This window comes from Chaetomium globosum, genomic scaffold (assembly GCF_000143365.1).
Source record: "Chaetomium globosum CBS 148.51 scaffold_5 genomic scaffold, whole genome shotgun sequence".
Lineage (NCBI taxonomy): Eukaryota > Fungi > Ascomycota > Sordariomycetes > Sordariales > Chaetomiaceae > Chaetomium > Chaetomium globosum.
In genome coordinates this window covers 269,617-282,973 of record NT_165980.1, presented here as the reverse complement: position 1 = coordinate 282,973, position 13,357 = coordinate 269,617, and the positions used below count along the sequence as shown (strand labels likewise).

At 55.7% G+C, this 13,357-nt stretch overlaps 5 protein-coding genes across 5 annotated transcripts in view; 2 read left to right on the top strand and 3 right to left on the bottom strand.

Moving 5' to 3' along the window:
- Positions 1-2,152: 2,152 nt before the first annotated feature.
- CHGG_06911 (uncharacterized protein) lies at positions 2,153-2,764 on the bottom strand (the record flags this gene model as incomplete). The annotated part of the gene is made up of 1 exon (XM_001224566.1): positions 2,153-2,764. One exon carries the CDS (start codon positions 2,762-2,764, stop codon positions 2,153-2,155), a length of 612 nt encoding a protein of 203 aa, XP_001224567.1.
- An 834-nt stretch (positions 2,765-3,598) lies between these two features.
- CHGG_06910 (uncharacterized protein) lies at positions 3,599-7,321 on the top strand (the record flags this gene model as incomplete). The annotated part of the gene is made up of 2 exons (XM_001224565.1): positions 3,599-3,756; positions 3,814-7,321. 2 exons carry the CDS (start codon positions 3,599-3,601, stop codon positions 7,319-7,321), a joined length of 3,666 nt encoding a protein of 1,221 aa, XP_001224566.1.
- Positions 7,322-8,375: 1,054 nt separating this feature from the next.
- On the bottom strand, positions 8,376-9,301 carry CHGG_06909 (uncharacterized protein; the record flags this gene model as incomplete). Its single annotated transcript, XM_001224564.1, has 2 exons — positions 8,376-8,867; positions 8,942-9,301. 2 exons carry the CDS (start codon positions 9,299-9,301, stop codon positions 8,376-8,378), a joined length of 852 nt encoding a protein of 283 aa, XP_001224565.1.
- An 807-nt stretch (positions 9,302-10,108) lies between these two features.
- On the bottom strand, positions 10,109-11,306 carry CHGG_06908 (uncharacterized protein; the record flags this gene model as incomplete). Its single annotated transcript, XM_001224563.1, has 2 exons — positions 10,109-11,224; positions 11,295-11,306. The coding sequence occupies 2 exons, from the start codon at positions 11,304-11,306 to the stop codon at positions 10,109-10,111; spliced, it is 1,128 nt and encodes a 375-aa protein (XP_001224564.1).
- Positions 11,307-12,757: 1,451 nt separating this feature from the next.
- Positions 12,758-13,357, top strand: part of CHGG_06907 (uncharacterized protein) — a gene marked incomplete at both ends in the record, with an annotated part of 1,577 nt that continues 977 nt past the window's right edge. The window contains one exon of the mRNA XM_001224562.1: positions 12,758-13,287. Within this exon, the coding sequence (XP_001224563.1) occupies positions 12,758-13,287 (530 nt within the window). The remainder of the gene's footprint in view (positions 13,288-13,357) is intronic.

Here is a 13,357-nt window from a genome sequence, read left to right as displayed (position 1 = left end):
TTGTTGACAAAGACTTGCATAGCCTCCACACATTGGTAGCCAGGTTGGTGAGCACGTTCCCAAAGATTGAGTACCCATGAAAGGGAAGCCGGCCCAGTGCCTCCCTGAAGGACACGAGGTTGTTCTCGACGCGCACGAGTTCTGAGTACCTACGCAGACCTGTAGCCGCTGGAGATGTCGGCGATGGTGAAAACTGTCTTGGCGACCAGTGACGCCACGGCCAGTGCCGTGCCTGCGGCTTCCATGAGTAGAGGTTCCGGGGAAGCGCGTTGTGATGATGGTAAGATAGCTCGGGGATGGAGAGGTTACCTAGTCCGGATCAACTCGAGTTGACGAAGCCAAAGTGTGCTGGTGACGGGAGACCTTAGATCGGCAGGCATATCATGCACCGCCACCTGCTGTTGGATCCCGCGGCCAAGGTAGTAAGTAGTGCAGCGTAACAGGCGGGCTGCGCATCTAAACTGGTGATTGCACTTTGCAGCCATCTTGAGACATGCAGAGTGGTGTCGGGGGAAGTTCTACTTTGTTCAAGGAGAAAAGGAATCTGCCAATTCATTGCAGCCATGAACCAAAAGTTTTAATTGCGAAGATCTAATCAATCTATAATTCACGTATTCTATCTCCCAAGCCTCCATTACTCATTGAAAAAACATTATGATATGGTGTCGGCCCTGTATCGTACAAGTTAGTTACTGCTGCGCACGGTGACATGGATCATTAAAAATCCAATTCGAACCTTTAGCGGCGACATCGACGTTGAGGCCCCCCGACTCTCACCCGGCGACCTCGTCCAGGCTGATAGCGGACGTAGCCGAGGCATCACAGGACCAGCCTGTGTGACGGTACAAATTTGAACTAGATTGATGTTAGCGGCGCAGCACACATCGGTCTTCGTCAGGAAGCGCCGCACCTTCAGTTGGACCCTTGGCCGGGGGATGGATTGGGAGAGGGCTTGGGCGGGCATGGCTTCTCGTACGCCCCCCGTTTCTGGCGGACTTGGCGCCGGCCGGGCGCCGGGCAGGGAGAGGAGCGAGCGGAGGCCATGTTGAGCGAGTGTGGAGATGACAGGATGCAGAGAATGGCCGGGATGCGGAACGTGATTGGAGACCGCGAGCCCGATTGGGGGTAGCTTAAAAATGAAATCTGCTCGGTTGCTGGGGTGATGATGGTTGATGTGGTGTTCAAGATGGGATGGGCGCAGCTTCTCGTCAGGGGTGAGATTGAGGATCTTGAAGTCGGGTTCAGAGAAGCTGGAGGTGTGTGTGGTGTGTGTGTGGTAAGAGTGTTGTTTAACGGGTGGGAGAGAAACTGCCCCATGTTCGGGGGACGGGCTCTTAATGAAGACAGCCATCTCATCACCATTCCCATTCCTCAGATTTCTCAAAAATCATCCAAGCTCGACGATGACAGCTGAGCCCTTCGGAAACGCCGATGAACAGACCACCGAAATCTCTGAAACTCGAGCTTTGATCAACTGGCCCGGGCTTCATGACGCCCGCTACTCTCGGGAGCCACTCACAAACCATGTTACCCACCAAATACCGGCTTGGATGACTGTGGTGGCTGGATTTCCTTGTTCGACTTGTCTACCCCTGGAAAAAGCCATGTACTGGGTGAGCGTCAGACCCGGATTGGGAGAAAGCATCCCTGGCGGCGAGTTCGTGTTACTCTGCGACGAGCCGGGGGGATCTGGATCCAAAAAAAAAAAAAAAAAACTTTAACTTCCTTCCATTGGGTTCTGGAAATGTCCTGGAAATGAGCATGTTTCGGCTACCCGCACCCGCAACATGGGGCGTTGCTGTTGAACAAAGAAAGAATTGAATGGTGGGGGGGAGCTGTGGCATTTAGTCACTTATCATATGCTGCTGAGCCGGCCTCTGGAACCCCAACAAACGCGTTCTGGGCTGGACAAGAAAGATTGGTGGTTTTGTGATCTCGCATGGGCAATTCCAAGCCGTATGTATTCATTAGCATTCTTCACCTGGTGAAGACGAAGTCAACGACTCTAAAACGACCTCTACTTCGTTTCACTCTTTGTTAAATATATATGGTGAAGCAGCCCCTACCTAGGTAAACCACCAGAAACGGCCACCCTTCCATCCCAAACCACTTCCCTGCAAGCCACCCCCTCCCACCTCTCCCATCTCAACCTTCACTTCAATGGCGAGCTCGGCCGGGGCAGCACCTCATCCCACCCGCTCAAGATCTCGCGCAGCCCGGCCCTAATCTCATCCCCCTTCCTCCCCTCCACGTCACCCTCCAAGAACACCTTCAACCGCTTCGCCAACGGCTCCCAGAACGCCACCATACGCTCCCACATAGCCATCGTCGCCAGCTTCGTCACCCGGTACTCCTCCGCGATCCGCCCCGCCCATTGCCGCTCCTCCATCTGGACCAGCGCGATCCACAGACTTGTCGTCGCCATGTACCGCGTCGACAGCTGCTGCTCCAGCCCGCTCATCGCGGCCACGATGTCCTCGTCCCCCTCCACGTACCACACGTAGTACAGGCCGCCCACGTCAAAGTCCCAGCTCTCGCGGGCGGCGCTGAAGCGGACTCGGAGAGTGTGTTGTCGCTTGATGGCGGTTGCGAGGGGGATGGCGGCCTCGCTGGTGGCCTCGGGCGTGCTAAAGGCCTCATCGGGCATGTTGGCCACGGCGTCGCGCTGGGATTCGGCGTAGGCGGCTGCGCCACTTTCGTCGTTGAAGCGGTTGAGGGGGAGGTGGGGCCTAAGCTTGGAGGCGAGGCTCAGTTGTCGAGACATGATTGTTGGTGTAGTTGTGGTAGAACGGTAATACTAGTTTCTGTTAGCTTGAGTTGATGTCTGCTTCGTCACTCTATATGTAACGGTTAATGGCAACGGTTATTGAAGCTCAGTGGTGATCTGACAGCAATAGTGGCTTCTGGACTTTGTGTATATATGTAGGGGACTTGAGGTTCAAATTTGCGCTGATCAAGAAACTAATAATGGTCCTGTTCCCGGCATTGGTTATTCCTGACCCGTGGCTTCACCAGGGCCGCCTACGTTGTTAACTTGTTGCTCTGGTACGCTTTCCATTAGGTAGCAAACAAAGGAAGAAACGATTCACTCAGCCGTTCAAGGGCCGACAAAATGAGCCAACGAGCCATGCCTTGTTGCCATCTTTGCCGCCTTGGGCTCGATCACCCAGGTTGGGAACCTACGTGGTTATTCTAGTTTGCCTTGATGTCAGCTTTGAATTCCAACTTGAAGAATGTCAAGGACTAAGGGGAATCTGGCCAGAAACTTCCCTGTTCCACTACCAGAGCCATCGTTTGAGTTGTTGCCCACTTCGTCTTAGCCGACTGTTCCTCTTCCGTAATCAGCTCCCCTTTCTCCCCTGGTTACTCCGGGATGGCCCACTCAAATCGAGCAAAAGAGCCTACCTGAGCCTACCCAATGTAACCCCCTGTCTGCCGCCCGCATGATCCATCATGCAGCTCCGCACCCAGCCTCACTCCGCTCCGGTCGACTGCTGTGCCGCGGCCCCACGAGGCTTGACTTGAACTCTTTTTCCTTTCTCACCATGCCACCCTCACATTCGGTCGGCAACGGCCTTCTGGTCTACCAGAACCAAAGATGGCACATCCGCGGCCTTCGCATCGTGGGCATTTCCACGTCGCCATTGTATGCGCCCTCCCTCTCGAGTTCGATGCCGCCCTGTCGCAATTCGACGAGGTATGGACAACCAACCCTAGCGGCGCAGCATTTGGCAAGGCCCCCAATGACCTCAACACGTACGTCAACGGCCGGATCTGGCAACACAATGTTGTATTGGTCCTGCTGCCGAACAGGATGGGCAAAGTCAACGCCGCCGTTGTCGCCAGTGACCTCCGCCATAGTTACCCCAACGTGCGCGTAACCCTGCTCGTCGGCATCTGCGGCGGTGTTCCCAAGTCAGGGGATGACGAGATCCTCCTCGGCGACGTTGTCATCAGCCGTTCACTCGTTCAGTATGACTTTGGGAGAGAGTATCCAGACGGGTTCCGCCGCAAGAACAGCGCTAAAGACAATCTTACTGGACCCAACCATGAGATCATGGGTATTCTAGCCATGCTCGACACTGACGTTAAAGACCTGATGCGCAAAAGGGCCCTGTCATGTTTAAAAGACTTACAACAACGCAAACCAAAATACGCCTTCCCCCGGACAGCACGTGACAGGCTGTTCCAGCCCGATTACCGCCATAAACACCAAGGTTCGCCCAACTGTAAGTGCCGGGATCATGGCAACGAGCTTGACCCAGTCTGTGAGCAAGCAATAGAAAGCTCCTGCGAAGATGTGGGATGCGATGACACTTTCCTCGTCCAGAGGAGTCGCCTCGAGGGGCGAGTGGCGGATGCTGACGATGCCGCCTTCGACCCCACCATCCACGTCGGGCCTGTTGGTTCAGGGGATACGGTGATGAAGTCCGCTATCAGACGTGACAAAGTCGCCGACGCGGAGGGCATCATCGCGTTTGAGATGGAGGCTGCTGGCATCTGGGAGCACCAGCCGTGCCTTGTGGTTAAAGGGGTCTGTGACTACGCCGACAGCCACAAAAATAAGAAGTTCCAAGATTACGCGGCAGCAACCGCGGCATCTGTGGCAAAGGCACTCCTCGAGCTGCATACGCCGGCGGAGAACTCGGAACCCACGGCGGACAAACTTTCCACGCTAAAATGGTCCGTCCCGTTTCCGCAAGATCCTGACTTCGTCGATCAACCCAATATTTCCGTCTGGCTGAGGGACAAGTTCAAGCTCCCGGGAGCACGTGTTGCGCTTCTCGGTCTTGGGGGAATCGGGAAGTCCCAGCTCGCTATCCAGTTTGCATACACCGTCCGAAGCAAATCGCACGTCTTCTGGCTCAACGCGAGCAACAAGAGTACCCTGGAGGGATCATATCGCTCCATATCTCATACGCTAGGTTTGGACACCTCCAACGCCTCGTTCGGCGACATCAGCACCCGTGTCCACGACTGGCTTAGGGAGGAACCAAACGGCCGGTGGACGGTGATACTCGACAACTTTGACGACTACTCTATTCTCACCGACGACGACCCACGTCTAGCCAAACTCTTACCTCTAGCTAACAACGGATTCACCCTAATTACATCTCGTACGCAGACGGCGGTCGAAAGACTGATTGGAAACAGCAAAAATACCTACCAGGTTGAAGCCATGAGCGAGGAGGTGGCCACGGAGCTGTTCCAGTCGAAGCTCAGGGAGCCGTGTGGGAAAGAGGAAGCACAGGAGGTGGTCCGCCTCCTCGACCACATGCCTCTGGCCATCTCCCACGCCGCAGCCTACATCAACCGTCTCAGCTCCCGGGTGACGGTGAGAAAATACGCCGAGAAGCTCCGCAGCAACGACACGCAAGGCAAGCTGCTCGACTGGGAGCACGACGACGACCGTCGCTACCACGGCGCGTCGACCTCAATTCTCGGCACCTGGACCGTCACATTCAACCAGATCCAGCAGGAGAGGCCCTCGGCGGCCCATCTGCTATCCCTAATGAGCTTCTTCAGCCCCCAGTCCATCCCAGGGTGGGCCCTCAAAGCCTGGTACGAGTCCGAACCCTCAGCACTCCCGTACTCGACGGCCAGAGACACCCTCCCCTCCTTTGCAACCACGCTGCTCTCCTCTGTCAGCGCAGGCCGTCGCTACCTCAGCCGCCAGCTGAAGGTGGATCAGAAATCCCAGGCCTGGGGGCGCTGGGCGGGAGCCGACTTGGCTAAGGGGGGGGCTGGCCCGGCCAAGCCAAAAAAGGCGCGGTTTTCGTCCATCAGCAAAACGCTGTCCAAGAGCTGGCGGTCATCCAAGTCGGAGACTGGCAGCGTGAGTGATGTCGCTTCCACCGTTACTGCCGGGCCCGGCGACGAGTTTGAGGCAGATCTCGAGACGCTGCTGGGATACTCACTGGTAGTCCCGACGGCGAGCGAGGACGTGTTCAAGATGCACTCTCTCGTCCGGCACTGCACCCAGACGTGGCTGGCACGGTCCGGAGATTTCGGGGTGTGGAAAAAGAGGTTCATGCTAGTCACCTCCATCAACATCAATGCCTTCACCGCGCGTAACCGGCTGCAGCAAGGTCTCACCATCCATTTTGACCCTCTGGCCGAGGAGGAGCCCGAAGATGCGCCGACGGCGAGACTCTGGTTTGGCCTTGCTTGGTCCATCTACCACAGCTGGCAAGAGAACGGCGTCGTGTCGACGCCGTTGATGAACAAGATGGTCGCCGTGGGCGATAGGCTCTTGGGGCCCGCAGACAGGTTTACCCTCAGCGCCATGGATTTGAAAGCGAGGTCTCTCCGGTCCCAGAGGGAATACGCCAACGCAGAGGCTGTGTACAAGGATATCCTTCAGCGGGCCGAGACGACCGACCAGCAGGACTCCTACGTCGTCCAAGAGGCGAGGCTGGCATACGCTAGAATGCTGTTGGACATCGGCCGGCTCGAGGACTCGGAACGACTCGCACGGGACATTGTCGAAGACCGCATGCGGATCTACGGCCCGCAAGACGATGAGACTCTCTGGAGCCTGGGCAACCACGCCTCCGTGTTGACGGAAATGGGAAAGTTTGAGGAAGCCTGTGGTATTATCAAGCAGCTGCTCCAAGAAGACTGGACGAACAGAGATGTCTTTGTACACGAGCGCACCGTGAATACGGTTGCCAGCGCCGCGCTGTTCATGGGAAGGCACAATCCGGCCAAGGAAGTAGAACCGCTGTTGCGGGAGATGACCGACTTCATCGAAAATAATCCAAAGACGTGCGCTTGGTTTCCCTACATCGTACACGGGCCGTTCCACCACAGCCTTTCGGAGTGTCTCGAGAAGCAAGGGAAGAAAGACGAGGCAGCACAAGTGTACAACGTCGGCATCGAGCTCATGGCCAACGTCATCCCGCGGCCTGATCTCCAGCCACCGGCACTACTGGAGAGCTTTCTGGACGAAACGAATGACGACGGCGAACGCAGGGAGAAGCTGCTGCAGAGCGTCATTGAGAACCTTCACGGGGAGAGCGCAAAGCCAGACGACGCCTTCTACTGGGGGATGGTCAACATCAGCCGTCGACTGAGCATTCAGGGCCGGAACGACGAGGCATTCAAGCTACTTGACGCCATCTGCGACCACTTGAACGGCCACAAAGCTTACGGCAGCACAGACAAGGTGACGAGACGAGCACTGTTGTTTTCGGGACACCTTCGAGAGAGCGTGGCCGAGAGACGACAGAAGGATGGGGGTGGGGGGGCTGAGAACAGGAGGCAGAGCGTCTCTGTGGACTCGGGCGCTGAGACGCTGATAGAGGCGCCTCTAGCCTAGGGACCGATTGTAGCCGACTGTGTAAATGAGCTATGAGCTATTGCACTCCCCTTTGCCTGATCATCCGCAACTACTCAGGCAACAATACACAAAGTCATTGTCCGTCACCCTGTTCCGCACAAGGAGGAACTTCAAGTTATATATCAATTATGTTCCAACATATAGTTATACGGCTTTCACTTCCGGATCCTTTTCAACAAAATACCTCACTGAATTGTCCTCTCTCTCCAAATTGCAACGGCATCAACCCCAGCTGCTAATAGAGATAAGTACCTAGGCACCTCACTCTCCATATCCTCATCTCCGTTCTCCACACCATGGCCTTTGTCCTCCAGAAACGTGGCGCGTACGAGAAGCCATGCGTACCCAAGCCCGCTCCCAACCCAACCCCTAGCAACAGGTCCAACCAAACTATGACATTCTGACGCGGTGGCGAAGGGTGGTTAACGACGGCTTCCTTAGGCTGTTGGTTCGGATGCACATGAGTATGGTAGACATAAAAGTAAATGTAGACTTTCCTTTCCTTCAGTAATTTATGACGGGCTTTGCTTCCGCAACCCCCTGACTCCTCTCCGTCGTTGCATGATGATTTCCGAGAGAACTAACCTGCAATCGCTAATGCAATCAACAATACCTTGCAGCGGAAGTTTGCTCGGGTCCAAAGCCTCACGTGGCGTTGCGTACCTATGCTTCTCGCCCTAACCCGAGACCAGTTCATCTTTTTCTCCCAATGCATTGGGCGGCAGTTCGGGGAGTGTGGCAAGCTAGAGACACGCAAGGAACAAGAACAAATGGTGACTCCTTCACCTCTTCGAAAGAGAGTGGGTTCATTATGACCTTGTCCACCCCCTACTTTTTCTCCCCTCCAAACAGGGCCTCCCGCGTGTCATACGCATACTTGACCTCCCCATGCCAATACACGCTCGTATCCGCCTTATTAATCGCCCACGCCTCATCCAGCGCCGCTACCACCTCCTCCGGCAGCGGCCCCTTCTCCAGCGCGGTCAAGTTCGCATCCAGCTGCTCCAACCTCGACACGCCCACAATGACCCCATCATTCCCATCCCTCACCCTCAACGCCGAGTGATGCACCACCCACCTCAACGCCGTCCTCAATCATGCTCAACCCCGCCTTCTCCACCGCCCCCTCCACCACCCTCAGCGCCCGAAACGTCGTATCCCTAAAATACCGCTCCCGATACATCTTCCCCGACACGGCATTATCACTGTACCTCCCCTCGTCGGGCACCAAATCCCGCGATTTAATCTTCCCGGAAAACAACCCCCCCGCCAGCGGGTTATACACCACCAGATCCAAACCATAACGGCGGCAGGCGGGCACCAGCTCGGGCTCGATGCTGCGCGTGATGGCGTTGTACATGGCCTGGTAGACCGTCGGGCGCACCCAGCCGTGGTGGGCGCAGGTGAGCACGACCTCGGCCAGCTCGAAGGCGGTGAGGTTGGAGACGCCGAAGCGCACAAATTTGCCGGCGACGTGGAGGTCGTTGATGGCGCGGAGGGTGTCGGCGAAGGGGGTTGCGCGGTCCTGGGAGGGGGGGGGGGGCGGTGTTAGGGTCGGGGGGGTTGTGAGGGCTGGGGGGTTAATGGCAGAGAACTTACCGCCGCGTGGAGGTAGAGAATGTCGACACAGTCGGTCCCCAGATCCTTCAGGCTGGTGTCGACCGACTGCAGCACCTTGTCATAGGTGTTGGCGCCCGGCACCCCCGGGTACATGACCTTGGTGGCCAGGGTCAGGCCGCGGTCCTTCCATCCGGCCTCGCGCGTAAAGGCCTCCTGCTTTCCGCCGACGTACATGCGGGCGGTGTCGACCTCGTTGTAGCCGCGGGACTGGAACAGGTCCAGCACCTTGCCGAACTCGCCGACGTCGGTGATGCGGGCGCCGGTGGACTCGTCCGGGCCAAACGTCATCAGACCGAGGATCACGCGCGGCGTGGGTGACTGGGCGATGAGGGGAGACATGGCGGTGGTGGTCTAGAGAGTGTGAGTGAGAGTGCTTAAGGGATATATAGTGCATACACGGTGATGCCCGGTGGTGGTGCGGGGTTGATTTACTTGGAATTACTGGAGTTGTTTTGTGGTTTGAGTTGTGATTGAAAGTGTTGAATGAAGTTTAGGAATCACTCAATCGACTTCCTAAGTTCCTCTCCACAAACAAGACAAGAAAAAGTGCGGAGTGTTGACTAATTCGGAAGGCCCCTTGATAGGTAAGATGCATTGAAATGGGAAGGGAAACCCCTCTCACCGGATCACACTTGCGGGCAAAAGATATGACGACAGAAACTGCCGCTAGCAATGCTTGGATGACCCGAGTCGGCCAAAAAGAACTCTCAGCATGACTTTGAGACCCACCGTCGGAATTAAGAACCACCGCACTCAACACTGCTAAGTTCCGAATACCAATTCCTACAAGTTTTTTTCTGTCCACATCCAAGCCCATCTGGGTGAAGAGGCAACATTCTCACAATCCTTATTAATGATACATCTGGAGCTTGGCATCAAGGAATGGCATTCGTTCAAAACTGGCCGTTCAATTCTAAAACCCGTTTGCTTGCCCGTTTAGGTCCCGAAAACACACCCATTTGAAGACCAGAACATCAGGGTTCGGCAACGGAACTCGGAAGGTCCAATGTCCACCTAAAATGATCCGCCAAGTGGACCCCAACAGAACATCACATATTAGGTTACCCGGTCCCACTGTCTCCCCGGGGCAAGTCTGGGCCGCTCACCTCGTAAGCAACCATCCGTGGCGTCACTGACAGCCTCGTCTCACTCCGCCGGCACCCACTTCCCAGCAACCGTATTCTTGTACGTGAGCTGGGCGAGGGTGAACGTCCTCAGCTCGGACACGAGCACCGTGGCATCCAGGGTCACGACGCGATGCACCTGGGCGTTTTGCGTCGGCATGGAGATGTACTCTTCGCCGGCGACGGCCGTGACGGCCTGGTCGAACGTGACGCGAATCAGCGCGTCGGCCGAATTAGAGCTGAGCAGCGACGACGACAGGAGCCACAGCGCCGGACCGCTGTCGATGGTCGAAGCGTCGGCGATGTGGAGAAGGCCGGCGTTGGCCCCGAGCATCGGCTCCCGGAGCTGGAAGAATTGTAGCTCGCCCGTGGGTTCGATACGGCCAAAGGACCCGGAGCCGCCGGCTGCGTTGCCAGCGAGGGTGAACCACAAGCCCATCAGGGGACCCGACACCGTGGTCATGCCGACGGGTGTGCTGCCGACGTCGGGAGGGATCGGCAGCTGTGTCGTCTCGCCGCTGGTGACATTAATGCGCATGATGGACGATGCGACGTCCTGTGTGACATAGATAAGTCGCGTAGTTGGCTCCTCCTGAATGAATACGGGGCTGTTGAGGCACGGGTACAAGACTCTGTCGGCTGCATTATCGATATCTGCTGAGAATACGTAGTATTCCCCCGTCTGCCTGGATGCGACTTTAAGCCCGGACCATACACGGTTGCCAATCTCGAATATGCAATGCGGGCCGTTCCCTGGCTCTGGAACGTCGATCGTCTGGATAATGGATGGGGCCGTCGAGAGATCCGGGCCGGGTTCGACGAGCAACAGCTTGTTCTCGGACTGCAGCGTCAGCCACATCATGCCAGGATACTTCTTGGACGGCCAGACGCCATGGAGCCCGGACGCGCTGCTCTCCCCAATGGGGAACGACTGCAACGCGATGGGCTCCTCGCTGGTCGGGTCCAGCTCGATCTTGATGAGCTCGCTGTCGGACATCTGCGACAATAGCACAAATTTGGAGCCAGGCACGCGAGCGAACTCGTGCGTCTGCGTGGCGGCCGGCAACCGGTACTCGGCAACGCTGCGGCTGGAGAGCGGACGGGCAGAAAGGGTAGCAGGGCGGATGGAGTCTGAAGTCTTGACGGGGTAAGCAATCCATGTCCCCAAATTGGTAGGTAATTTAAGGTTGGTGAAAAAGATTGCTCACTGAAGGATCCATCTTGATCATTGAAACCACGGATATATGTCTTGCTCAGATTGTAGAGACAGGGAGATGATCCCAGGGAAGATTAGGTGATTTGACGGACGAAAGATGGGTCATAGCGATCGAGAGTGCAAAATCCAGGGACAGAGACGATGGCAATATTTATCTGTCAGACTGTCAGAGTTTGTCGGTGGATAAGTGTGGCCTGTCAGACTTGACAATGAAAGGGGAGGCGGAAGATGAAATGCACATGTGCAGAGACCTCTCCTTCTAAGCGTCGGGAAATGGAAGAAGAATGCGACCTTTTCAGCACCACTGGATAGGAACCATGGGCAACCAGCCATATAGGCAGGCAACCGATTTCCTGCGTTGGAGCCTAAGCTCTGAGCAACCTTCCTTTCAAGGAATCACCGCTCCAGCTCCATTGGCAAGCGGTATTCGCAAGCGAGTCGGGCTAAGAAACACTAGTTATTGATACTCCAGCAGTGCCGTTATCTTGACAGCTGTTTCAGTTTGTACCCCATCACTTTAGCATTCACCCCTAGAGGTCCTTCCCAGGTCCTGACAGGCCTAACCTGGAGGTTGGTGTTAGGGAATATTTACTCTTGGTTAGTATCCGCAACTGTAGAGCAGGATACAGTATTTTCTAGATTGAGCAGAGTTAGGAGACTCATTGGGACATATACCCAACCATCAGTGCTATTCTCAGGTCACTTATATGCACACGCCCCTATCCCAGAATGCGAAGCGTTTAACGCGGCATGTTCCAAAATATAGTGCCACAAATCCGCCAATAGGTAGGTACCTATGCATTGTTACGAATTCGGAGGATTGGTAGCAACGGGCGCCATGACAGGCACCGCCTGATTCTGCGGATTGACCCGGAAATTGTTACTTTGCCATTTTCACAGTGTCTAGGTCATTAGCTCCAAGCGAGGCACTAGGGAACTTGAGAGGGAGGCAGGACTCCTATTGTACAATGTGGTGGATAATCAAGAAAACGTACATCTCCGTCTATTAGCCGTCGTTAAGAGGGGCTAGGACGATGTTGTTTCAACCCAGGCTCAGTGATTGGGTTTAGGTCTCATTCCTCGCCGCACCACTCGCGCGCCAATTACCGTACCAGGTAAGGTACCTTAGATACGTCTAGTCAGCAAACCACAACAAGAAACGCCTGAAGCCGGTACCTAGGTAACCAACCGCTTTTACGTTCCAACGCGGTTACTGTACGGCTTAGAGAAAGGAACCGCTTCAACAAAATAAGCCGGTCAAGTTTGTGAACCGAAGAGAGAGGGCTCTTTGCCCTAAGCTACACTCTTCCGGCCCATGCAAAAATAACCCAATTTCAGCTTTCTCGCCATTCTACTAAGTATTCAAGTAGAAGCTAACACTCAAAATTATTGAAGTCTCGTTGAGGATATTGAATATTTCCATTCCATACCATACTTTTTATATACCTACCTTCAATGGGTATCGACGACCTCCCCGTCGAGCTCACCGACCAAATCATCCGGCCGTTCTGCGTGCACTGCTCGCCGACCGAGACGGAGGGCCCAGATGACACAGAAGAGACGCGCATCTCATTCCTCGCCTCGCTCTGCTTGCTATCACGCCGCCTCAATATCACGGCCACACCCCACCTCTACCACCACCTCCTCCCAGGCCGCAAGTGGCCCTTACTCGCCCGCACTCTCCTCACCCGCAACGACCTCACCAAATTCCCCGCAGCCCTCCATTTCCACGACCACTGGAACGCCGACCCATCCCACTCGTCACCCGCCCTCAAGGACTACTTCACCACGCACTTCCACGCCTGGCACGAGAGCCTCTCCGCCGCCCAGCAAGAGACCTTCTCCTGGCAGCTCCACGACGACAGAGGACTCCTCTACATGTTCGTGGTGCCCTTCCATGACGTCACCCTCGACATCATCACCAGGATGTGCCCCAACCTCCAAACGAAGACGACCACGCTGCATGGAGACACAACCTCGTTGAGGTTATGGATTCTCTCCTCTCTCGCCAACACACACGAGGCCCACTGCATACACAAGGACCATCGAGAGAGC